The 26,088-nt window shown below is 44.9% G+C and overlaps 1 protein-coding gene and 1 non-coding gene across 2 annotated transcripts; both read right to left on the reverse strand.

Annotated features, from left to right (window-relative positions):
• ATP1B1 (ATPase Na+/K+ transporting subunit beta 1) lies at positions 1–23,339 on the reverse strand. The gene is made up of 6 exons (XM_055419697.2): positions 23,102–23,339; positions 18,615–18,743; positions 6,042–6,197; positions 4,081–4,265; positions 1,289–1,369; positions 1–361 (listed from the first exon to the last, which is right to left on the reverse strand). Exons 1-6 carry the CDS (start codon positions 23,196–23,198, stop codon positions 98–100), a joined length of 912 nt encoding a protein of 303 aa, XP_055275672.1. The 5' UTR covers positions 23,199–23,339; the 3' UTR covers positions 1–97.
• Positions 9,909–10,042, reverse strand: LOC129551856 (small nucleolar RNA SNORA66). Its single transcript, XR_008685165.1, has one exon. It is a non-coding gene; the product is annotated as a small nucleolar RNA SNORA66 (small nucleolar RNA).
• Positions 23,340–26,088: the final 2,749 nt, after the last annotated feature.

Below are 26,088 nucleotides of genomic sequence, written 5' to 3' on the forward strand. Positions count from 1 at the left end.
CATACGTATGACAGTTTGTTCAAGACTAGTAGGTTTTTGTATCTTTTTTTTTTTTTAACTTTTTAAAATGGCTAGTGGGAAAGATGTGTGCTTGTGATCAGCTCTTAACTTCAATTTTTACATCAAAGCGTCCCTGAAAACGGTCTTTCTCACTGTACCCAATGTTCTCACCATACGCCTTACACTCTATGCGGATTTCAGTGTCCATGGTGAGGTTGGTGAACTGCACGGCCAGGAGAGGCTGCAGGTACTTGGGCTGCAGGAGCTTGCCGTAGTAGGGATAATATTGCAGAGGGAAACCAGGGTAGCCGCCCAGTCCAAAGTACTCTATGCTTCCAACTTTTTCCTTATCTTCGTCTCGCTAAAAAACCAGAGAGGGAATGAGATTTTAATGGTTCATATCCTGGGAATCACTATTTGTACTCACATACAAATGAGACTGTCAGTCCCACAAAGCTGTCTGCTAGAACACCATCAGTCATCCTCTAAGATGCCAGCTCAAACCCCTTCTAGGAGGAGGTGAACATTAAACACTGAGGATGTAACACATCTAACGTATACTGTATTTGACACATATGCAGCCTAATCCACAGCAGCCTTGAGAAATGGTCGTCGAAGGAGACTTTGCTCACTGTACAAATGGGAAGCTGCAGCAGAGGCCAATTAAGCATTTCTTCAAGCTAACACAGCTTTCGAGAAATAGAGCCAACAATGAACGTCAGAAGCTCTTCAGTATGGGTCCACTGGATATTTCTCAATGACATTATCTCTGAAAGTTTAACTATTTGCCTTCCATTTTCTTGTGTCCATTTCCTTTCTTGGTGCCAACATAAAATTGGACCGTTTGGAGATTCCTTTTATTCTACTTAAAGGAAATACACATCGATGTTTACCTTCATGTTTTTATTTTTTTAAAGAAAAACAAGAAACAACTTTTCAGTGTAAAATTGTCAATTGGAAAAAAAATGTTCGCCTCAAGTTTTTAACACAACATGTGGGCTAGAGAAACATTTGTGTGGGCTAGTTCACCTCTCAGATCTTTAAACCAGGATCCAAACTGATTAAATTTGTTTCTTGTTCCAGTGGAGAAACTGACAGTTTTATTCTTGTTACATCTTATGGTTTTGTTAAGTTTTACCCAGTGTACCTACAACTCCATTGACTGAGACTAATTCCTGGAAGCAGTGTTGATTATTTCCATGCTAAAACTTTACCTCTAATTTAAAACCATCTCATTTATTCTCCCCTCTCCCCCACCCACCCTCAGTAACTCAGAAGATCTCCTTACCTTGCCAGTGCACTGAACAGGCAGGACATACGGATTATACTTCATCACTGGGTAAGTCTCCAAGGACTCATTCTTGGGAGGCTAAAAATAAAACCCATGTTGGTCAGTAAGTCTGTAAATAATTTTTTTATTTCTGAAAAAGAAAACTAAAACTTGTAGCCCAAACAAGTACACTTTTGTCAGCTGAAATAATAACCAAACACTTGAGGACAGCAGAATGAATGACTGCCCTAACCAATCTAGGAAAGGTCATTAATTTTCTTGAAAATAAATGCCCAAGTTTTGTTCTAAGTGGAACTTCTAATGGTAACCCATTATGCGCTCTATTCAAGAACACTGAAAAGTAACAGCCAACTCAGAAATAATCCTCTCTTCTCATTTGCTAAGATTAAAATTAGATGGAAAGGTGGGTTGACATTGCTGTTTTTATAAAACTGGGCTTTCCTCCCGAGCCATGAATAAATAATACCATCCTTCTCCTTCAAGCATGCCTTCTTCAAGTAAGCTTTCCTTTTTTAAATCTCCAGTAGACGCACTGTCATTTAAGTCCCAGTTTTCTTAGGAAATTACAGCATATAAAACAGATAAAGGTGGCACTAAATGAAGGGGTCTCATAAAGGGGTGAACCCATTGAAGGGACCCACAGTACACTTTGAAAGTTACGGCTGAAGTGAAATATCCAGGGCCTAACCTCCTACATCCCTGGCTCAAATCCACCTCATAAGACGTGTGAGGAATGTCTACTCCCTGGAATACAGCCACTTGCCTACCTACATCGGCAGGGCATGAATCTTGACATGAGATGTAAACACAGTCTAATCTGAGTTAGATAAAAGGGACAATTTTCTGTATCAGTAAGGGACTTTTGGGTACTATTCTTTGTTTTGGAATACAAAAAGATGATCATCTAGATGTAACTCTCTTGGAACTTTCTGCCAGCAATAGATTTATCTTTAAAATATATCAAGAAAATGTTTACTAACAAAGTAGTTACTGCAATCTATCTTCAGGGAGGAGGAAACAGGTACATGAAGTAAGACGTGGAGTTCTACAATCTCTATAATGGCAACAACAAGAGTTTGGGATTTGGGATGGGGTGCTAGTCAGAAAGTGGTGATGGGTAACCAAGGTGAGTCCAAAGCAGGGGGGCTTGGGGGGGTAGACTGAAAAGTAAGAGTAGCTGAATTCATAACTTTAACAGAATATCTTTATAAATATGGGAAGAGATATGAATCATAACAGACTAGAAGTACTTCCTCTGTGGGGGACAAATATCATTCAGCATCTATAAAGAGAAATTACCAAAATTACCAAAAAGATCCAAAAAGCAAAGATCATGATTAGTCCTTGGGACACACTACACCAATTCCTTTCACTGCTAAATAGCTGGTTTATCTTGGTGAAGAGCTTCCTAGCAATATGAACATCAACTCTGTGTGTGATGTAATGGCTTTCACCCTTTTTCTTCCATTATATCCTAGTCTAGACTTCCCTGGTGGCTCAATCAGTAAAAAAAAAAATCTACCTGCAATGCAGGAGACCTGAGTTTGATCCCTGGGTCAGGAAGATCTCCTGGAGAAGGAAATGGCAACCCACTCCAGTATTCTTGCCTGGTAAATCCCATAGAGGTCCATGGGGTTGCAGAGTTGCTCATGACTGAGTGACTAAACCACCACCATCCTAGTCTAAGTGGAAAGAAGATTTAAAATTCTGTTGAGCGATACATAAATTTCTGTGGGCAGTCCATCAAATCAGCCAGCCATCTACACACTCATCTTTTTCCCTTCTGTGGCAGTGAGGGAGTTTTGATACATCCTTCAGTTATGGTAATAAAACTTTTCATCTCTACATTGACTTCTTAAAAATATTATTCATGGGTAACATTGTGGGGAAAAAATAGCATATAACAGAAAGTTGATGAACAAAAGAGCCAGATTCCAGAATGAAGTCAGTCTGTTCATATAACTCTGTATACTGCAGTTAATTCCTTTCTGAACCAAAAACTACCCTCTTAACGGTGATGTTCACATGTGCAAATGCAAGAAACCTTATGGAAGAATGCATGCTTAAGAGAAAAGGATGGCATTTTTAAATTCATGATCCGAGGGAGAGAATGAACTTAGCAATTTTATAAAAGCAGAGGTAACACCAATACAATTTTTCCTTCTAAAGAATTACTATCATCCCACTAAATGGTGAATGGAGGCAACTTGCCATTTTTTGGTGATCTCCAGGAATACTTACCTTTTATGGGCTGCAATAATGGCAAAAGCCAGTGGCATTGTTATAAAAGTTCAACCTAGTATTCAACTAATTTTGCAATTAAATCTTTGTTCAGTAAAAACAAAGTTTTTTTCTGATGATCAGATCATTTTTTTCAAATTACCAGATACTTTTTCTTTTAAATACTGTGGCCCCTAGAGTACCAAAACCAGAGTCTGACTGTACAGGCAGGTAGGTTTTAAACTTAGAGATACCTGTTTCCCTTTTTACTTTTAAAGAGTTTATACCATTACATTATAAAAATACAGAACAGGGCCACTGGACTGATGTCAGAATTTGACTCTGCCACACAGGACTTCTCTAACTTTAGGAAATAAGATTAATGACCTAACTCTAAGAATTTCAAGATGGCTACAGAGGTTTTCAATGTTACTCTACTGATGGGGCTTTAAAACTGTCACTGAGGATCCTTCAAAAACTCATTATAGTCTCTTCTTCTCATACCAGTTAAGGACTACATGTAAGTGTGAATGGCTCATTGAAATTCTGTGATTTAAAATATTACTTGCCTTAGGTTTGAAGCCCAGAACTCGGTTGAGCTTTATAATGACACATGGTTTGCCCTCTTTGTAGCCGTAAGTTTCATCATTTACTCCAGAGCAATTTCCCAGCCATTCAAGCTTGAACCTGCAGACTTTTCGCTCTCCTTGTTCGTTGTTAAATTCTCCTCGATCTTTGAGTTCACTGGGCACATCTGAAAATGCAAATGCCATTTTCACATTGTACTGACAATTCCCTGAGCATTACTGACATAGGACAGGGCTCTCTTTGCTGTCACAATGACTGATTCACAGACAGGGCTACCCTGCAGTTACTGTATCACCTGAATTAAGGAAAGATTTCCAGCACGCCATCTCTCATCCCTCCACTGACCTTAAAAAGGTATTTTTACCAAACGCACTAGCCAGTACCTGACCCCACACCAAAACGTCATAGTACTCTATAGTGCTTGATGAGCAAGCACATGATGTCTGCTCTCTGACAATATTTCTCTTCCTTTAAATAATGGATGACTCTGCTGTTTAGAAGACTGAAAGGAAATTGGATCTCTCTTCATGAGTAGCATTGTTTGCACAGGTCATCATCAGCTTAGCTCTGTAATGGGGATGTTATAATTAGAACACAAATTAAAAGGACTGCCAGTAATTTTCAGAACTAGAAGTTTCTTGGTTGAGATTTCTTAGAGCTATGCTGCTAATGAACATGTTAAACAGTAAAAAGTGAACAGGAAAGAACTATTTTTCCTTCTCAACCACCATTCAAGGTTTGAAAAAAATTTTTTTGAGTTTTTGCCTTTTAACAGTGAGTTCTTATAAGCATTTGTTCGATGGAGAAAATTGATAGCTGTGTGTTTTAAATTGAAAGCCTTCCTTAGGAAAAAATAAATGAAAATAGAATTCAAAGTTAAAGCATTCTGCAGGAAATTGATGCAAATACCATAAATTATGTATGTGTATGTATACATATGTACTTAAAAATATATATAATATATATTATATAATATTATATATATATTTTTTTAAGTCCACAAATTAACTATTTTCCCTTCCAATAGTAAAGTACCTCAATTCAGTCCATCTCCTGAAAAGTGATTCACTCTATCATATGGGCCATTTAATTATTATAAAGTAAGATGAAAATCTCATTTAAATTCAAATGAGAAAAATTTCATGAAGATGTTTCTTTTAAATTACTAAATCCTTTCAAAATAACTTAAAACGACAATTTACCCCATATTACACAACCATCTGCCATATAAAGAACTGGAGTTGAATGGAATTAGAAAAACTGATTATCACTGAGTAACTCACAGCAGCATCTTATTTGTGACAGGTATGATAACAAATCTGGGAAATTCATACTCTAGGGAGCAATGGGGAGGATGTGTTTTGTGTCGATGGCTTAATGAAACTAAGAGCTATTCTTTATGTTCATCAGGCATTCCCTTATCCAGATGCTTAGCTGCCCAATACATATTTCATTATCCATCCTGGCCAGGGTCTCTAAAATATACCCTGACCATAAACCCTCCTCCATCAGTTCAATGTGGCTATAGCTAATCACACCAAAGGGTCATTTGGGTGAGAGAAGGTCCTATGAACTCTTCTGTAGGGGCCAGGGGATTGGGGGAAGGGAGCGGGGCAGAAATCTGGAAATATAAGCAATTATGTTTCTAAAAAGCAATGTATGTAGGAGGATCAGAATTGTAATATGGTCTACAGAGATGCCTGGCAGTGTTCAAAAACACCTTTCAAATAGGGGTTAAAGTAACACTTGCAGCTATACAGTTTCACTGTATCCAAGCCTAACCGATAAAGTCTTTCTGCTTTAAAAAACCAAACAGTTCCTTTCAATATAGTCAGAGTTAATCTTTTAAATACTTCAGGAGGATCTTTCAATCATTAAATAACAAATAGAAACAGGAGATCAGAATTAACCAATCACAATCATCCAAAACATGTCTACTTACTGCCACAATCTTCAAAAATCATATCATCCTTCTGGGCTGAATCTCTGTACTTCTTCAGGAAATTATCTATGTTATCCACATATGTCATATAGCTCTTGGGATCATTAGGACGAAAGGAAATTTCAGTCTTTTGGATCTGAGGAATCTGTGTTAATCCTAGACCAGGTAGAAGGTTAGAAAAACAGAGAAAATCATGAGTGGGAAGGCAATCAACCATGATACTGCAGGCTCTCCACGTGTAAAACATACTTTGCTAATGCATTCTGGCTAAAAAGAAATCATGAGTCAACCAAGATACTGCAGAAGCAGACTCTTCACAGGTAAAACATATTTTCCTAATGCATTCTAGCTAAAAAGAAAGGCTTATGAGACTTCCCCAGTGGGTCCAGTGGTTAAGACTCCACCTTCCAATGCAGGGGGTGTGGATTCAATTCCTGATCAGGGAACTAAGGTCCCACGTGCTGCAGTGTGAAGCCAAAAATAAAAAAAAATAAACTGGGTTAAATTCTCATGTGAAATCCTTTCTCTGGCATTTAGGTTAAGTACATAAGTACCAATGACTGTGTCTTAATATCAGATAGCATATAAGTTCCCCAGCAACATATCATGATAGGCATATCTCTGTTTTATGAATGAAACAGTTCTTGCACAGAAAGGTTAAGTACCTGACCCAAAGTCACAGAGGAAGTGGTGGAACCAGAATTCCAACCCAGGCATGCTGTACTCTAAAGCCTGTTCTCTTTCCAGTCTTCCTTTGTGCCCAAGTTAAAAAAAAAAAAAAATGCATTGCAAGCCAGCATCTCATGCAGATGGTTCTTCCTTCCCTAACTGCACATAAGACTGAGCACAGAGGTCTTCCTCCATATTCCTTTTAATCAATGAACTTATGACCACTGAAAACTGCAGACTTAAGACTACTCAATAGAGACATATGAATCTTTTAACCTAAACTGGAGGAATATGGAATTTATGTGCTTCTCCGACTTTCCATTCCAAACATTCTGAGCAAGTCAAGTGCCAGACAGGGTAAAAACCAAAGTATGTATACCTTGGATTTCCACTCTTTAATGGACTTTTTAGATTCTTTAACTTCTAAAAGCCTCTGCCATTACATGACTTCCTAGATAAGACATTTGAGCAATGCTACACAGCACTGTCTCATAGCGACTGGACAGTCAATCACAACAGCATTCTATTCCAGGACTGCCAGATAAAATATAAAATGCACAGTTAAACTTTAATTTCAGATAAACCATGAATAATGTTTTCTACAAGTATGTCTTATGTAAAACTGGGGACATACACAAAAAATTACTCATGGTTTACCTTAAGTTCACATTTAATTGGGCATCCTGTATTTTTATTTGTTAATCTACCAACACTATATGAATCCCCAGTCCCAGATTTGCCCTCTTGGTGTTGGGCACAGAAGGAGCCTCATCATCACAGTCTTTCAGGGTAAACTCCATCGCTCTCGCTTAGAAAGTGAAAGTGAAGTCGCTCAGTAGTGTCTGACTCTTTGCGACCCCGTGGACTGTAGCCCACCAGGCTCTTCCGTCCATTGGATTCTCCAGGCAAGAATACTGGAGTGGGTTGCCATTTCCTTCTCCAGGGGATCTTCCCGACCCAGGGATCAATCCCAGGTCTCCTGCATTGCAGGCAGATGCTTTAACCTCTGAGCCACCAGGGAAGCCCTCGCTTAGGGGCTTATTAAATGTTTAGTCTTGCTGGCGGTGCTGGGGACCTGCCAAATCCCCATCTCTAAGAGTGCAACGTGGGAATCTCTGCTTACCAAGCTTGAAGAGATCCTTAAGCACCCTTGGTTTGAGAACTACTGCTGTAGAGGATGAGAACCTGGGTGTGGCAGTCCTGACTTAATGACCTCATTAAAGCAGAAGTGATAACCAGAGGGTAGTAACCATTTGGTGGTTTAGTCACTAAGTCATGTCTGACTCTTGCAACTCCATGGACTATAGTCTGCCAGGCTCCTCTGTCCATGGGATTCTCCAGGTAAGAATACTGGAGTGGGCTGCCATTTCCTTTTCCAGGAGATCTTCCCGACCCAGGAATCGAACCATGTTCTCCTGCATTGCAGGCAGATTCTTTACCAACTGAGCCACAAGGGAAGCCCATTTAAGCAACACCATTTGTGAGGCTTCAGACCAGGTTTCAGTAGGGTCTGGGCTAAATGACCCGTTATTTTTCCTCATCATTAACGATGGCTTTGTGCTTCAAAAGTAATTAAATAATGAGGCTGGGGAGAGCTCAGGGCTGAATGGGCAAGTTATTCTGTGCCTGCAGTTACCTAGAGGCATGGACATGATGAAGACAGGGAACATGAGGGTCTGCAGCCAGGCAGAGAGGGTGCCCAAGACAAGCTACGAGTGACATTAAGAGTCATCTCAGAAAGGATAATGGAGAAACTGAAGAATTTCTGGGGGGAGGAGGAGTGTCAACGGTGATAAAAATGACACTAAAAGGGAAGAAGCAGGAAAAGACTCTTCCATTAAAAACAAAGGTTACTACAATTAAAACATTTTTTATGAGGCTCACAAACCATAGAAAATCATATGATTAAGCAATTTAAATATACTCTAAAAAATGTTTTTCTGTTGACACATTATTAACTTAGAAAATTGGCACTGTGATTATTTATAGTACAAAAAGAGGCCACATGATAAAGATGATAGATACATGCAAATATAAACAAACAGACTGCCACGGGGACTGCCTGCCTGAGCTAGGGCAGTAGACAGAGCTCCTCCCACCAACATGCAGAAAGTCTAGGAGGGAGGGTCGTTGCTGGTTTGCATTGTAACAAGACATCTAAATCAAGGTGACTTCCCTGGACCTGGGAAGAGCAGAGGCAGGCCCAGAGCTAGAGGTTTCACAGAACTTGGGGTGAGGGGACGTTCTCCTAATCCTGGAGTCAGGAGGGAACAGAGGAGCCTCGAGGGACAGTCACTGTTCTCTGGGGGCGGGGGGCACTGAGGAGAAAGGCCCTCACAGGGCGCACAGAGAACTCAGGCAAATGCGGCTGAATGTGTCAGGTATTCTGTGTGCCTGCAAGGGGGTGGGCAGAAATGGACTAAGATCTATGTGCACAGGGTTCAACAGTGTTTCCAGGTTTGGGAAAGAGAGGGGCAGGAGAGCAGTGGACAGATGAAGGAGATGAGACCGACTGTCAGAAGACAAGGGGCGGTCTCCCCTCAACTTCAGGAAGGAAGGAGGTGGGGAAGAACCTGCTGGCTGACTGCAAGAACATCAGCGTGATCAGTCAGTCACGGCAGCCACGGTCTCTCTGCAGAGCGGTGACACAGCAAAAACGCAAAACACTAACAGAACGTCCATGAGCCTGGCGTGAGATTTGGAGCATCTCACCCAACAGTTCGAAACGTCATGCTGAGAGCAAACATGGTAGCATCTAAGTGGCGAGGTGAGGGTCACCCGGGTCAGTGTTCCCTCTAGCCCAGCTTCCGCTCTCCTCCCCAGCAATCTGCCCTGCACTTTCTGGCTGCATTTCTCTTCCCTGGCTATTCTACCTCCCCGGGGGTGTCTGTGTGTCTGAGTAGGAGTGATGCACTTCTCCGGTTCTCCCAGAGAAAAAAGGAGAGCAAGAAGAGAAGGGGTTCTGCAGAGAGCTGTCCTTTCCCTCTCAATGCCGAGTGCAGGGTCCCCACTATTAAACAGACCAGGTGACACGTGTGAGACCCCAAAGCATCGGCTCCTTTCACTCAGTGCTCTGGTTCTTTACTACCAAAAGGGCACAGCTAGTGAGTTCTTCAGCAGCCTGAGAGCTCTGGTGAAAACCAAATTCATGCCTATCCAGAGACTTGTACGAATGACCCTCTTTTTTTTTTTTTTAAATAATGTACTGGGAAAGAGTAGACCACCTTGGTAGCATCCAAGGCTAATCCATTTCTATCACCACAATTACTTTAGCAAACCTGGTTCCCCCTCACTCCTGCAACATCATGCAGAGCAAGTGATCGAGTCTGCACACCAGCGATTCTTATTAGAAATGCTGCTGTTAGTCATCTATGATCTGATTAATGAAAATACAGGTATTATTATTACATGCACAATGGCACGACTTGCTCGGAAAAGAGTTATACACCACGGGTCTTGTATCCACCAATTTCCAAGAGCCCAAATCCTTCAGAGAGTTTGGCTTACGATCAAGCCTGTATGTTACCATATGAGAGACATGCAGATCAAACACACTTGAAGAATCTCTGTGTTCTGCACGGAGAAACATCACTGATGAAACCAAGGATGTAAGAGGTGAAATGGACAGGTAAGCTTTGGGTCTTGCCATCCTGTGAGTTGCCCAGCTGTATAAGACCTTGGGCCAAAGTTGGCAGATGGAGCCCGGGAACAAAACACCAACCCACGGGGAGTGCAGCCACGTCTCGCTCTCTTCTATAGGTGAAACCTTCCCTCTGGAGTCTGCACGATCATAGAAGGTATAACTAACATAAGCCTTAGTGACTATCCTTTTAAGACACCCAACTTCTGATCTAAATGTTCCTTCCAGAAAAATATGAACCATTTGAGTTGAGGTCATGCAATCAGCTTCTCTCTCTAAACCCGAACCTATGGGAGCATACACATACATAATACACAAATATCCAGAAGGCCACCCCAGAGTCAAGTGTGGCTCTCACCTCCTTGGTATGTTCTTCAGCTCCCCTTCCTCATATTTCTGGAAGGCCCCTCACTCTATCACCCACCACCTCTGCCTCTTCTCTTTTCTTTGTCTAGAATCTGCTAACCTGAGAATTTCTCTTCCTGGAAGCTATCAGAGAGCAATCCCCTGGACTGTTCTGTTCTGGATAATCTTAATTAGGAGAGTTCTCTGATGAGATTTTCTCTAAACCATTAGGAAAATTCCTAATAATTTCTCTAAAGCAATTAGATACTCAAAAGAAGAAGATGAAGGACCCTTGACCTTGTATCTAAATCCTTTAAACCATTTATATTATCAGACTAATTTCCCATTAGTCTGGGATAAAAAGGGATAGAATTGGATTTGGCAACTTCTTTATTTTCTTGGGGCTTCCTTGGTGTTTCGGATGGTAAAGAATCTGCCTGCAATGAGGGAGACCTGGGTTCGATCCCTGGGTCGGGAATATCCCCTGGAGAAGGAAAACAGCTATCTGCTCCCGTATTCTGGTCTGGAGAATTCCAAGGACAGAGGAGCCTGGCAGGCTACAGGTGATCGGATCGCAGAGTCATCTTGAGTCCATAAGCAAATTTCTCAACCATGACCCTCTCCAAGGACTACACAAATCCCTTCAGCTGTCCCTCTCCACAATGCTCACTCCTTCCGATTGTTAGTTATAGCTCTGGATAAGGACAAGCTTTGTTTGCAATAGTAACTCTCAGAGGCCAAAGACAGCAGGACACCCAATCACTGACTTGCAGTTTCAAATTATATTCCAGGAAACAGACCTAACCTTCTGCTTCTCCAGTCTTTTGAACTTGAACCTACACGAACCACACAAAGCTCTGGACAGCTTAGCCCTCAATTGATCAATTGCCATAAATTACAGACTATTATCAAATAGAGTCACCTAAAGGACTGAAATGAGAATCTGGATATGTGAAGCTTTAATATTAGGTTTTTAATTAGTATGTCAACTTCACATAAGATTTGAAGTTAAAATAATTAAAAAACAAAACAAAAAAACTTTTGGTTTTACACTTGACTTTGAATTACATTGACCTCTCCTTGGTTCCCCATTTCTTGAAAAACAAATAAGGAAAACACATCACCATGGACTTTCGTAGGGTTCATAGCAGGAGGGGTCAGGGGAAAGTAAAAGAGGAGGGGAAAGGAAAGAGAAAAGAAAGACTGTTCATTAAGAAAAGTATTTTGCTTCCAATTAGGTTTATAATGTAGCAAGCTTATAATTTCTCCATCTACTTATGAGTCTGAAGTACTTAAACTAGAATGCATTCATTTTAACCTTGCAAAGTTACTCAAAGGGAATTCCAAAAGTACAGCTGCTTGTGCCTGTCATTTATTACAACGAATAAATTACTAGGCCAAATACCCTAAACAGGAATCACTTTCCACAGAAACCTCCAGAAGACAAAAAAGTGCTTTTTATAAAGGCAGCCTTGCACACACTACATACATACTCGTCTCCTGAACATTCCAAGTAGAAAAGTAATTTTCCATTCAAAAAAAAAACAAACAACTGGGAACGTGGTTTCATACACACTGTCATACAAATCTAGGTACACATAAATACACACATACATGGGCTTCCCTGGTGGCTCAGTGGTAAAAAAAAAAACCTGCCTGCCAATGCAGGATAGGCAGGAGATGCGGGTTTGATCCCTGAGTCAGGAAGATTCCCTGGAGGAGGAAATGGCCGCCCACTCCAGTATTCTTGCCTGGAAAATTCCACGGATAGAGGAGCATGGAGGAGCACAGTTCATGGGGTCACAAAGAGACACTACTGGGTGCACGCACACACATATTCCCCCTTTAAATGCCACTAGGATATTTATGGGTTTTGATTGTTGCTTTTAATTTTTATTTTACCTATGCAGGATTAATATCAATCTACCTAACAAAAATACAATGAGCGCACAGGAAAAAAGATGCTACTGTACTTTCCGGAAACCAGTCGCCTAAACCTCACCTTCTGCCTCTGATTCGCTTTTGACTGTGGCCTGGGATCAGCTGAAGTCAATCCCCCTGCCTCTGGGCTGGTTCACATCTCCACCCTCCCCAGCCCTCAAGAATCTCAAGAAGCTGCTCTCTTTGAAAAGTCTGAGAAAGATGGGTTGCTGGACTTTCTCTACAGCCTATTTGGGTGTTCAATAACCCTCAGTGTATGGAAATCTTTTCTCCTAAGTTAAATGGCATGCACATTGATTGAAGGCTCTTCTCCATTTATGGAATTACCCTATATCATCAGATATTTTTTTCCCTATAGTTGTATAATCATCTTTAGGTGAGCAGAGAGAATTAGTGATATTTAATTCAACAGCTCTATCTTAGACACACATGGAATTTCACAGGGACATAGCTTTAATATCTTGTATAGCTCATTATCATGCTTGTTCTCAGTAAAATAAATGATAACCACTTTTATAATGGAAAACTATAAACAGTCAAATCTACCATATTAATGATGCTTTTTTCAAACTGATGAACAAGCACACACAGTATTTTGATTTTAGATACAAAATTTGCTAAGTGACCAATATCCTAAAAGAAGACACCACATTGCACAGGATATCTGATGATGTCTACTCATGCATGTTATGTGGGGAAAGATACTTTTCTTGTTGGAAGCCACTAGGTGATACCTCCCCATTTCCCCTTCATCCTCCCAGCTTCTCTCATCTCGTCTGTCAGATGAGCCATGGGGTCCTGAGATTTCTAGAATGAGAGCACAGAACGAGCACAGACATCAAGTGCAACCCACAGTATTTTACCATAGACATGGAGGTAGAAATGGAGGCTGTGAGGGTGATGTTCTTTCCACTACCACCTTCCCCAAGCCCTTCCCTCAAGAGAGAGCAGTGGAAAAGCCCTATATGAAGATTCAGATTCATCTCCCCACTCCCACCTCCACCTCTGCATGAAATTTGTTACCTGGTTCTATTCACCAGAGGTCTCTGCTCTGCTCAGCCATCTAAAATGAGCATATGAAGTAAGATGCATTTTTTTCCCTGTGATTCCAAGAATATTTTTAAGTTAATCAGTGCACAGGCTTCCTGTGCACCTGAGCTGACATGATTAATCATACCTTTATCTTTAGACTGGAAGAAAAAGCACCCTGGGTGGGTAAGTTGTGAAGGCCAAAGAGCTAGGCTCACTGAGGAAGGGAACCTAGTATCTGCGGTCCTCAACCCTTTACCAAACTATGAGTCTGGGTAGGTGCCCCTGGAAATCCTAGTGCCACCAATGCCAACTCATCCATAGCCTCAGACTCCAGGAGCAGGCTGGCAGGACCCATTTGGGGGAGGGAGGAGAGGCAGGTGAGGGAACTGAGTGCCAGGCGGGGCCTGGAGGGCATCAGATGTTTATCATATAAGCTCACAGATCAATGGAATCTAACAAAATAGCAGAAAAACATCTTGCTAGCACTCTGAAGTAATAATTCCCCCAAAGTATAAGAAAGCCAAATATGTCCAATTCCCCCTTTTGAAATTTAAGTGAAAGAGACTAAATACAGTGTGATATAGTTTGGAAAGAAAAAAAAAAAAGGGAATTCTGAGACTGACATAATGACTTCTCAAGAAATCACTGGAATTACAATGAGATTGGAATTCCAATGCCTTAACAAGATGTTTCCCAATCAAGGTGAAGTGGAGCCTGCTGGTGGGGGCAGTGTGGTCTGCTGGTCTCCACCCACCCTATTCCCCTGCCTCAATGCTGGCTACCATCTCACTGAAAATATGAGCCTTTTAAAATGAATTCTTCCTACACTGAGCCGTCTTTACATCAAAACAAAACAAAAACCTACCCACAACTTAAGAGGAAGAGTACACATTCATACCTGCTCACCAGGAAGCAAGGCGGCTGGGAATCTCCAGGACCCCCTGACTAACACACAGTGACCTTCATTTCATCTCCCCGTGGCTCTGTGAGTGCAGGGCACAGTGGAATAGGAATGGAAGGGAAGACTTTTCCCTTACACCACTGGCCAGGCAGCAAAAAGTGCAGGGTCAAACCAGGGGCGTGCACAGTGAACGTTCGTGTGCGCGCGTGTGTGTGGGCATGTGGGTGTGCCTGCTGCCCTCTCCCACACGCTGACAACTGCGTCTCTCTCCAGACCCAACACCCTTAACATGTGAGAAGAGATGCCACTGACCACTGCTGAGGATTTTCTTAAGAGGGTTCCCCAGGGAGGAAAGCTTGGCAGGGGTGAACCCAAAAGTGGGGGTATTTTAGAGGGAGAGAGTAGGACCAACATGATGTCACTTAAATGTACTTAATCACTTTTCTTAAACACGTTTCCTAACCCAGATTCTCCCACTCTCCATGGAAAGCTAAGATCCTTTTGTTGTTTAGTTGTTAAGTCCTACCCGACTCTTTGTGACCTCATGGACTGTAGTCCATCAGGCTCCTTTGTCCATGGGATTTCCCAGGCAGGAATTCTGGAGTGGGTTGCCATTCCCTTCTCCAGGGGATCTTCCCAACCAATGAAAATCTAAGTATACAAAACATCCATGTTATATTATCCAAAGGCTGGAAATACTAAATCCAATATCCAAAAAGACGACACTCTGCTTCCAGTGAAATGACAGGGCTATAAAAAATAGAGGTACCTGTTAAGCCACCATTTTCCTAGTGCCATGAGGTTTGTGACTCTAAAGTACTATTCACTTTACATATATGTAGTATCTTTTTTAATCCTTAACCCCCATTTTATAGATGAGAAAACTGAGGCTTAGTGAGGTTAAGTACTGTGTGGAATGGTGGGATTGTGTCCAGCTCCACAGCCCCTGCTTGTCCTTTTCAGGTCAGTTTTATTGGGAACTTACGTGTCATGGCTTGTGACCTCAGGAGCTGTTCTCACATTTAGGTTACACAACATGAAACTGCCAACAGGTAATCATTTTTTGACCCACCAAAATAGCAAATTAATATGTTTCAACATAAAATCTCAGCAGCCCTTGCCTTCCAGGCTGAGTAGGCACTTCTGTCTCAATATCACACAGCAACACGACTTTGTAAGGAATAATATAACCACTAATGGCCACAACTAGTCAGGGCAAGAAACTGTACATTATCTATTTTTTCCCTACATTTTTCTCCTATTTAAAGATTTATTCCTTGCCCTAAGACTTTTGTGTTTAGCCCCGCAGCTTGTCCAGTATTACAGACAAGCAGATGCAAATGTTCTGTACAATTGCCACTGCTTAATTTGGCCACATTCACACATGTTATTTAGAAGAGATCTGATGACAAGGTATTCCAGTGTGAAAAGGGCAGTCAAACCTCAGTCTGGTCAGGTTTGTCCTCATGACTCAAGTTCAGCTAATAACAACATTAATAAGTCTTTACGTCTTTCAATGACAGACCACCTCTTTCACACTTTCTAGGTTCATTTGACTTAAGTATACACTTTTCCCCCTTTAATGGTCATGAAAACAGAGGTTTAAAGATATTAGTTCGAAGTCAAAAAATTTGCCAGTGTTTCTACACAGTCCTTCAGTCTGTGGCCTGAAGAAACAGTTATTGCCTACCAAAAATATAAATTCTTAAGATGTGTTAAAGAGAGCCCGGAAGGGTCCCTCAGAGCATTCAGGGCGAGTCCACAGGCTTTGCTTCTCGATTCTCGGCAGCGAGTGCTCAGACGACCTGGCCACCCCGCTCAAAGGCCACTATCACTTTCAAATGAATGTTATGTCCCTTGAAAAGGCGAGGTTTGTAAAAGGAACCTTGGCCGAGCCTCTCCTGGCAAGATGCTGGGTGAGGAAAAGGAGAGGCAGCGAAATGACAAAAGAACTGGGGGGCTGTGGAAGGGGGTGGGATGGAGGGCTGAGGAGGACTCTTCCTGTGACTCAGACCAAAGGGCAGGAATGCATATTTCCAAGATGAGCCACCGGCATTCCTTTGGAGAAGTGACTGTTTGTCAGGTCAGTCCAACTGCTGTGAGGACACTAAATATAGGTACTCAGAACATGTCTTTTAGGAAGGGGCTGGAAGGAAGGGGAGGGAGAGAAATGCAAGGTCATTTGTAAGCCCTTACTTCAAAGGTCTGGCTCTTTGACTATTTCTTTTTGAAAGTGAAACTTCCCTTTCTGCAGAGAACATGAAGAATACTTTTAATTTTATTACGGATTGACTCCACAAAGGTTAAATACGCAAGGGCCAGTTTTTAAACTGGAAATTTTCTTTAGGAAATTAAAGAAAATGCTTGACTTTGGGGTCACCTTGAGTATAAGAATTGTTAGAAAATGGCATCATGATTGAAAATTAGTTTTTAAAAGGCAAAAAAAAAAAAGTCTACATAAATTCAGAATTATGACTACTAACGCTATCATAAAAGCTGAAGCAGACATGAACATGAAAAGACACACCATGCTTTACTGTCACAAAAGCCAGTGTCCAACATGTTTACTTAAGATCCTACGTTTCTCTATACAAACCAGAATTCTTGCCTCAACCTTTCCATAGACCCAACTCTTTGAGGAAACAGTTGTCACAAACGGTGACTTATTTAGCAGGTTTAAGTCATTTTATATACTTACAAGTTCCCTTTTTGTCACTTCCAAAATCCCCTATATCTAAATTTATCTGGAAATATTTAGGATTTTTCTTACAGTAGAGGACTATTTGACTTGGGGCTAGCAAAAAGTGTTTTCCACCTCCATATTCTGAAGACTTTCTTCGGAGAGTCCTTCTCAGGCCCAAGGAGGAGGTGGACAAGACAAGCTTGTGACTGGCAGCCACACTTGATCAAGGTCACTCAGACCCATGAAGACAGCCTGGAGACTGTCACCTCCATACAGTTGTTAGTAAACCGTTGCCCGGGGACAGGGGAGACGGGACACGTCACCGCCACCCCTGGTGGCAGCCTCAAGGTCACGGACCATGCGAGAACCCGGAAGTTATGCAACATTTCCTCTCTGGAGGTCCTCCTGACAATGACTTTTAGACTAGCCAGACAGTACAATCACTAACAGGATAGTGTGCTGGCTCTGCGGTCTCGTCCTTGTGTCAGTGTCAGGCAAAAGGGCAGTGGGACTCCCCAGGGTTTAGTGACCGGTGAGGATACACACGCCTACAGGGCAGGTCACTCCCCAGTGACTGCATTCACAACACAGCAGGGCACTCGTGTGGCAGCCTGCATTTCTCAATGATAAGCTCTTTGTGGCCTCAAGTTTTCAGAGCTGAAGGAGACAGCTACTTAACCTGCAAAGGGGGCCCAGAAAGCCAGTAAATAAGATGCCTATTAAACAAACAGGCATAAATAGAGGAATAAAGAGAGTGTGCCTTGTTGAAGGTAAAGCTGCCCGTCAAGAACAGGTGAAAGAATGGACTCCTGAAGTCAGGGCTCCCCTCCCTGAGAGTTGGTGGCCATTTCAGAGCTTCTCATCATCCCTAAAAATAAGTTAACCTTTAAAAACAAGAGCCAAAGTGGTTTTTTAAAGGATTTATCTGAGTCATAGTCCCCTCAAGCAAGTGAAAAATATGTGTGTGAGCTGGAAAGGCCCCATAACAAGCCCACTAACCAACCCCTTGGGTGTGAGGGACGATGGGAGCAAGGCTCCTGACTCTGGTCAGGAGTCACAGAGCAGGTGAGCACCAGACTGGATAAAGGACCAGGGCTCTTTTCCCTCCCAGCAGAGCTGGGAAAGTAAGATGTCTGCAACCCCAGCAGCACTGCCTGCAATGCAGGGAGGAGAGCTGGCTGCCAGAGACACAGTCCCCATTTTTCCTTCCCAGGCTGGCTTTACAACCACGTGACAGACAAATGTTCAGAAGAATGTGCTCAGATAATACAACTATTGTTGGTAGAAGTGTTACATCAGTTGAAAAAGTGACCCTCCTTTTTACCTCCAGAAGAAAATTGAACATATTTACATTCATTTTACCTGGTGGGGCCACTCGGTCCTGATACGTGGGCTTAAATTCACTGATGGTGAGCAGCATCACTTGGATGGTTCCGATGAAGATGCCCGCCAGGCAGCCATAGAAAATTACGTAGAACAGAAGGATCTTAACTGCAAAGAGAACAGACAAAAATAAAAAAGGCTATGAAGCAGTCCCGTGCTCAGAATGCAGGGCGAACCTTGTCAGAGATGAATGGATTTCCTTCTTGGCTTCCCCTCTAACCTGTGTCTTCAGAGTCTCCTTTCCCAATTTTGTTCAAGAGTCTGCACCTCACTCCCAGACTCCCCGACTGTGGGGTAAAAACAGGGGGACAGTGAGTCCTCCGTTATACTGTATCTGTGTTGAAGGATGTTTAAGGGTAGGATGAATATTCAACGAGAACTAAAATTCTTTAGGAAATAATTTTATTCTCTAAATTTAAAAAAAACTGTCATGAAGATCATCAATAAAACCTAGGGCTGTGTTTGTGTGCTTATGCAATGCCTTTCAAATATGACAATATATTCCCTTAGAGAATGATGTTTCCTTTGCTTGCTTATCCTTTGACATTCCAACACTACAATCTAGGCCCTGATGCTTCTCCAAACATTCGAATGCCCGTGAGTATTTATGCTGAGAAAGAGTGATGAATGCTGAGCAAGCTGGTGAAGCTCCCCTGACCAAGTACACTGTCTTTCCTTTCAGGGGCACCAAACAAGGGGAGAGAAAAGAAAAAAGAAGGAACTGCTATGGTAAAATGGCAAGTAGAAATTTTTATTTCATCTTCTGACTGGACTCAGATTAAGGACTGGTAAAACTGACTTCTCTTCTTCCCATAGTTCACAGGATAACAGAATGGAAGCCAAAATAGCTGCAAAAGCAAAAAAAGAGAAAAAAAACAACAAAAAACCAAAACCAAAAACCCAAAAAACAAACCTTGAAGCCCATGGACTGGAATGAGGGTATCAGTTACCAGTTTACAGGGATTATCTCCCAGATTAGCCGCATAGTAACAGGCTGTACTAGGCATCGCCAGGCAGCCCTGTGCCAGCCAAACACTCAACGTGAAGGCAGCAGTGGGAACAGGGTTATCAAGTCTGAAACATGACTGTACAAAGGAGCCTTAAGTTACTTCTCAAAACACTCAGATCTCCCAGTAAAAGCTGGGGTCCTTGGGAAAAAGCAACAGAACAAAAGTATTATTGAAGTGTGTGTATATGTGCGTGAAGGAGGTCAGGAGGGAGTGGGTTCACTGTGGCTGGAATTAGCCAGGTTTGCCTTCTGTGTATACTTCAAAGCTCAACTTTTTTATCAGCGACAAATAGTTCAGGGGAAATGATACTCTAGAGTTGTTAAAATAAGCAAAATCCACATAAAACCATACGAAAAATGCTTCACCACAATCATTTTTCTTCTCCATTTAAAAACAAAAAAAAGAAAAGAAGGAAATGGGCAAAGACCCATGCCAAGATAAGAAGAAATGAAAAGACTGCACAATCCAGAACTACAGCTGCCCAGCTCAATCCATGCCTCTCCGCAGGACAAGAGTTAAGTGCTGCATTCTGTATCCAGGCAGCAGTAGGCAAATGGCAAGGCTGTGACGTCAAGAGATCTGGAAAAATTTTCCAGTGAACGCTCCTAAGAGGTGCAGGAGCTGGTGTAACATGGTCAACGCGGTTCTCTGCTGCCCCCACCCTAGGCGCTTACAGCCTAACCACAGAAACGTTTAACACTCATTTCTGGGGCTCCAGATACCTGATTCTAATGACAGGAGGAGGTACAGAATTGAGGCTACAATTTGATTTAAAATACAAGTATGACTGGGGAAAAACAACTCATTTTGCAAGCACACTGATTCAATTTCAGGACATACAGCCTCCCCTATCTGCCCAACACTGTACCCTCCGGGAATTGAGGGGTTCTCCACTTTTGTGCTGAGATGTTACTGAGCACAGTCTCCCCCGTTGGTGCTGTCGGGTCACCTGGTTAGAGTGGGCAATGCAGGTGTGGTGGGGCGTAGGCACTGGGTGCCGATATGCTGGCTTAAAAAGAAAAACCAGATATACTGTACCGACCTGACAGGGTGGCGCAGAGGGTACACTTTAGACACTTTTTTTTTTTCCTTTTGAAGCAATAGCTCTTCCTTTAAAAAAAATACATAAGCAATACAGAATTATTCCAATTAAAAAAAAAGAATACCCTTCAAAAGGTCATATGCAGAAGGGAAAATGGCATCTGGGCCCAGCGATCAACATAAACACCTACCAACGCCTGTATTAACAAAAAGGAAGACAGCACTGGGCAATGTGCGCGCTACACTCTCTCCAGCAGGTGACAGGCGAGGCTCTTGCGTCCATCTTGGTGAAAATCTACCTACAAGCAGAACTGAACCAAGGGCAACCTGCCCTGGTCTCAAGGGCATCCATGTTGGGCCCAGGACTAGAAAGGTGGCATTTTCTCCACAGGAAGACACGGCTGCTGCCGCCTTCTCTGTCTATGAGAGGCGCTGTCATTTCTTATCTGGCCAGAAAGGAGTAGGCACACTACTGCAAAAAAAACCTGGATTTTTTAGCCCAGCACCTCACCTGCACCTTGGAAAATGGAAAGAAAGATGAACCATAAACATCAGTACTCATGTCTGCATTCATGAATCAGTGTATCGGCACTGCTGGATGTAGTATCAAGGCACAAATATCAACACACACACTCTTTCTCTCATATGGAGGTGCTGTCAGTTTACAGAACAAGTCGTTCCATACTGGCTTACCCTCTAAAACAAATATTATTCTGGAATTGGAATGAGGAAAGAAAGATGTTTTATGAGAGGGAAAAACACTAGAGGGGCAATTTTACAATATGCCTAGAGTCGATGCAGCCCCTAGCCCCTGACGAAGCTGCGGTCAGATCATCGTGGTAGGAACCTCCAGTGAATCTGGGAGAAAGGGGCCCATCCTGCAGCGCACCCCTCAGACCTCACTCAAGTTACCAAGAGTCGCTAGGAGATGGCCCAGGCTGGGAGCTGTTCACTCCACAAACACCCTGAATTCTCCAGGCCTTCCCTTCCACGTTAAGAAAACACAGAGAGCTTATCATTCTGCATGAGAAAGTATGGCAGTAACCCCACTGAAGAATACAGTCTTCCCAAAATAAAATATAAAATACAAGCTGCAAGCCATCGCCTTAAAGACCTGCATTCAACATGCTCAGGGATACCTATGCTAAGAACCATAGGTATGGGATAAGATTTCACCTTGACTAACCTTGAAGTGTGATGCATTATTAACCCTTTACTTTTCAATCAAGAGAGACCCATTACAGGCTGCTTTTTTTTTCCCCTCTACAAAAATCGTACGTTCCAGGTTCTTCCATTTCAAAATGTCAGCCAAGCGCTATTTCCCTGACTCATTCTCCTGCCGATGCTCACTGAGCCTTCCAATCAGAAGAACCACATCAGCACCTACCCAGGGCTCCCTCAGTGGCTGCAGCGGCGGTGCTAGTGGTGTCGGCGATGGTGATGATGATATTAGAGAAGGAGGGGGCAGTGATGCAGGAGGGGGGAGTTCCCTCCCTCCTTCCCTCTCTCTTCCGCAGTCACGACTCATATTCAGATTTGCCTACAACTCTGCCCTTCAAAATGACCTTACAAAAAAAAAAAAAAGTCACCCTTCCCGTGTAGAGAGGTGGTAGACAAGTAAGGTATCTAATTTGCAACGGAAAAAAAAAAATCTATCCAACCAAGCAACAGGCTACCCAAAATCTTGTAAGATGACCTGTTTCTGCCTTTATGCTATTTATTTCTTACACCCAGGCACCGATTCTGCCTCTCTCCGTAGACACTGAAAACAAACCGACTTTGCCATGTTTGGGGGCCAAGGCTTAGAAACGGAGTCCTGACATAGAGCTTCCAGGGCCGTTTCTGGGCTGTGATGACTCCAGGGTAGGTCATCGGTGGGGAGATTCCAGGTCTCGATACGAAATACTGCAGTGTATGGATTCTGTCACCGCCGCCCCCCACCCCCGCCTTCTGAAGTACACATTTAGACTAGAAGAAAGGTGCTATAATACACAAACTCTCCTGCATTAGATCCGATTTCCTTCCTGCGGTTTTCTCAGAGCCTCAGATTTCATTTTTAAGGACTTGGGACACGACTGTATGGGAGAGACAGATCAACTCTCCCACCGCCGGACCGTTCCCAGGACGGAAGGGCTCCAGTGATGCTCAGACTACAGCTGACCGAGACCGCCACAGTCCACATAACGCTCTACCTGGCGAGCCCCCATCCCCGCCCCGCCTATCCCAGGGACTCCGCATTCCGCACAGGGATGGCAAGCCCGGGCCAGCGCAGTCCGAGCAGCGCTCACCACCCGAGCCCGCTGCGCCCTCGCCAGCGCGGAGCGCGCCGAGCGGTCCGCAGAGCCTGCGCGGGGGATGCGCCTACCCGGAAACACAGGGCGCTAGGGGGGCAAGAGCTGCGGACCCCGTACTTACACCAGCTGCCGCCGGTCCTGCCCAAAAACTCCTTCTTCTCCGAGTTCCAGATGAATTTCTTCCAGCTGCCCTCCTCCTTGGCTTTTCCGCGGGCCATGGTGGCGGGTCAGCAGCTGCCGCAGGGACTGAAGCTGGGTGACTGCGGCGCGCGCCCTCGCGTCCTCCCGGGCTGCCGCTCGGCGTTCCCGGCCTGGCTCTCCGCTGGCTGCACCCGCCGCTGGCGCTGCGGCTCTCTGAGTGCCAGACGCGCGGCGGAGAAGCAGAGTCAGGAGCGGCAGGCGGGGTAGGCGGCGGCGGCGGGGGCGGGGGCGGAGGGAGGAGGGAGGGGCCGCGCACGCTGGGCGGCTCCGAGCCCCGCAACTATTGGTGGGCGCGCGGCCGCTCGCGGGCTCTCTTTGGTCCGCTACGCGCTCCTCTTGCCCTTGGCGGGGGTGGGGAGTTCGGGCCCGCAGATGCCGCTCCCGCAGCCACCAGGGACGCGTGTACGGCCCCCGCCTCCTGTGACCTCTGCAGAAACAGGCAGGGACAGGAGAAAGTCAGAAGGAAGGGCGGACAAACGCCAGCAGTCCGCCACGAGTCGAGAAATTGGCTGGGGCGCGCGCCCTACCTTTACTATATACCGCGCGGGGCGGGGCCTGCGGCCCGAAGGGGCGGGCGCGGGGCTGGCACAAAGGAACGGCGGCGGCGGCGGCGGCGCGAGGGGCGGGCTGGAGCCGGGGCGGGGACGGAGGAACGGCGCGCCCGCAACCCCGCGCAGCCCCCTCCTCGATCTGGGCTGGGCACAGACCCGCCCTTTCCGTACTGAGCTGCTCTGCACCTGCGGCGCCCGGCAGGCGCTCGGGGTCCCCGGCCTCCCTCCGCCGCCGGTCCCACCCCTCCTAGGCCCTGCCTGGGTAGGGGAAGGTCACTCCCGGACGCCTGAGAGTCGGGGACTCTGCCCCGCTCCGCCCCGCCTCCCGGCTCCTGCACCTGCCGCCGGCTCCGCGCTCCCCGCCGCTGCGGTTGCAGTTCCGGCCCGGCCCTCTCCTTCCAGGCCAGCCCAGGCGGCCGCCCCGGCTCCTGACTGCCTCGCTGTGCTCCTTGTGGGCGGCCTGAACCACCTCAAGCTGGACAATTGCCAAACCCACCCAGGGCGGCAGCCCGGATCCGGGGTTGGGAAGGGGTGAGATGGTGTAGGAGGCCGACCGGTCAGACCCCAGTGGGTCGTTCCCTCGGAAACCAGTCGTACTGCCTGGCTGGCGGCTCACACCGGTCAAGACCTGGGCGACAAACTCTGCAGGTGACCCAGCCACCCAGGACACCTCTTGGCGCCGAATCGGTGCCTGCTATTGTCACGGACATTGGTTTTATGCCCCCTTGGGGGGAACTGACCACTTTGTTCTTCTATAAAATACCGAAGGCCTAAAAGGCTCAGGGAAGTCCAGTTCAAATGGCGAGGAGTTGCAAGGCAACCCTTGGCACCTATTATTCCTTCCTCTCCTTTATCCCCTGTGCCTCACGTGAAAAGCCAGACTTCTTGGTTTCATCTCCCTCTGCTAAGCCCCTGAGCAGTTTCACATGTCCTTCTCAAGGCAGTGACACAGCAGAAATCATCAGGGGAGCCTCTGCAATCAGGGCAGAGAAGCCCCATCCCCAGGGGACAACCTAGCCCATCCTGGGAAAGGACATTTCCCATCCCCATATCTAGAAAGCCATACAGGGGGACGCTTGTCGGGGTCACCTTTTTGTCGCCAAGGTCAACCTGGCAGGTCTAAGGACAAGCTTGAATTGATGTAGTGGGAGCTCTTTCCCACAAATCCTTCCCAAGGCCCACCTACGTGACCTGGGCAAACCTGAAAATTCCTGAAATGCAGAAGCAGCCATCCATCTACTCAGCCCCAGAGGGGCTGCTGCGTGTAGGCCTGAGTCAAGGGCAACTTTGAGAACTGCTCTGCGGAGAGAGGAAGCTGCCCCTGCTTTGCCCCTGAAGAGTTTGTGTTGGAAGAGCCCCAAGCTGGTGGTAGAACTGCAGGAAGAAGCTGCACACGTGGGGATGATGCCCCGGTACCCTCCCAGCAGAAGTTACCTCATGGAGGACTCGCCGGCGTGACAGGTCACTGGGAAGGGCATGCATTTATGGAGTACCTGCTATGTGCAAGACCGGGAAAAACCTGTGGGCAGAATCAGTGAGAGAGGATGAGTGGAGGGGAAGACGGAATGGGAAGGGATGGGGGTTTGAGTGAGAGTGCAGCGCCCTCCTTTGTGCAAACTCCCCTTACCCACCCCTGCCTCCCTCAGTCTACCTCTCTCTCTTTTCCAGTAGAAGTATGTAGTACAACAAAGTATGCAGAGAGAGGCTCACATTGCCAGGGTTTTAATGAGAACCCTCATTTTCTCCTTAAAAAAGAGGTATTCTACCTTACTGTCTAGAGTTGTGGCAAGTGCCAGTTGGCCTGATTCTGTGTCCGGCAAGGATGAGCTTTTTCTGCTGGCCTTTAGGTACTTCTTCCCTACTATCTTTAGGGGAGGATAAACTCCTCTCAAACTTTACCTCCCCAGCTTTGTTCATTCTCCTTTCCCTGCAGGTAAACTCTTGCCAGGTTCTGACAAGCTTTGAGGGTCATGCCTTCACGGCAGCATCTCCTTCTAAATCAACCTCCCCCTGGCTTATAGGAACCTCTGTGTTTCTACCCAAACCTGGTATTGCCACTGGAAAGCATGATCTCAGCTCTATGAGAACCAGATTCAAACTTCACCTTCCATTCTAGACTGTCTAGAATTGTTTCATTCATCTAACCATGTAGGACTTCCCTGCTGGCTCAGACAGAAAAGAATCTGCCCAAAATGCACAAGACATGGGTTTGATCCCTGGGTTGGGAAGATCCCCTGGAGAAGGAAATGGCAACCCTCTCCAGTATTCTTTTCTGGAGAATTCCATGGACAGAGGAGCCTGGTGGGCTACAGTCCACGGGGTCACAAAGAGTCGCACACAACTGAGCAACTGACCG

The sequence above is a fragment of the Moschus berezovskii genome, chromosome 17, assembly GCF_049115385.1.
Source record: "Moschus berezovskii isolate FMDL1 chromosome 17, NW_MosBer_1.0, whole genome shotgun sequence".
NCBI lineage: Eukaryota > Metazoa > Chordata > Mammalia > Artiodactyla > Moschidae > Moschus > Moschus berezovskii.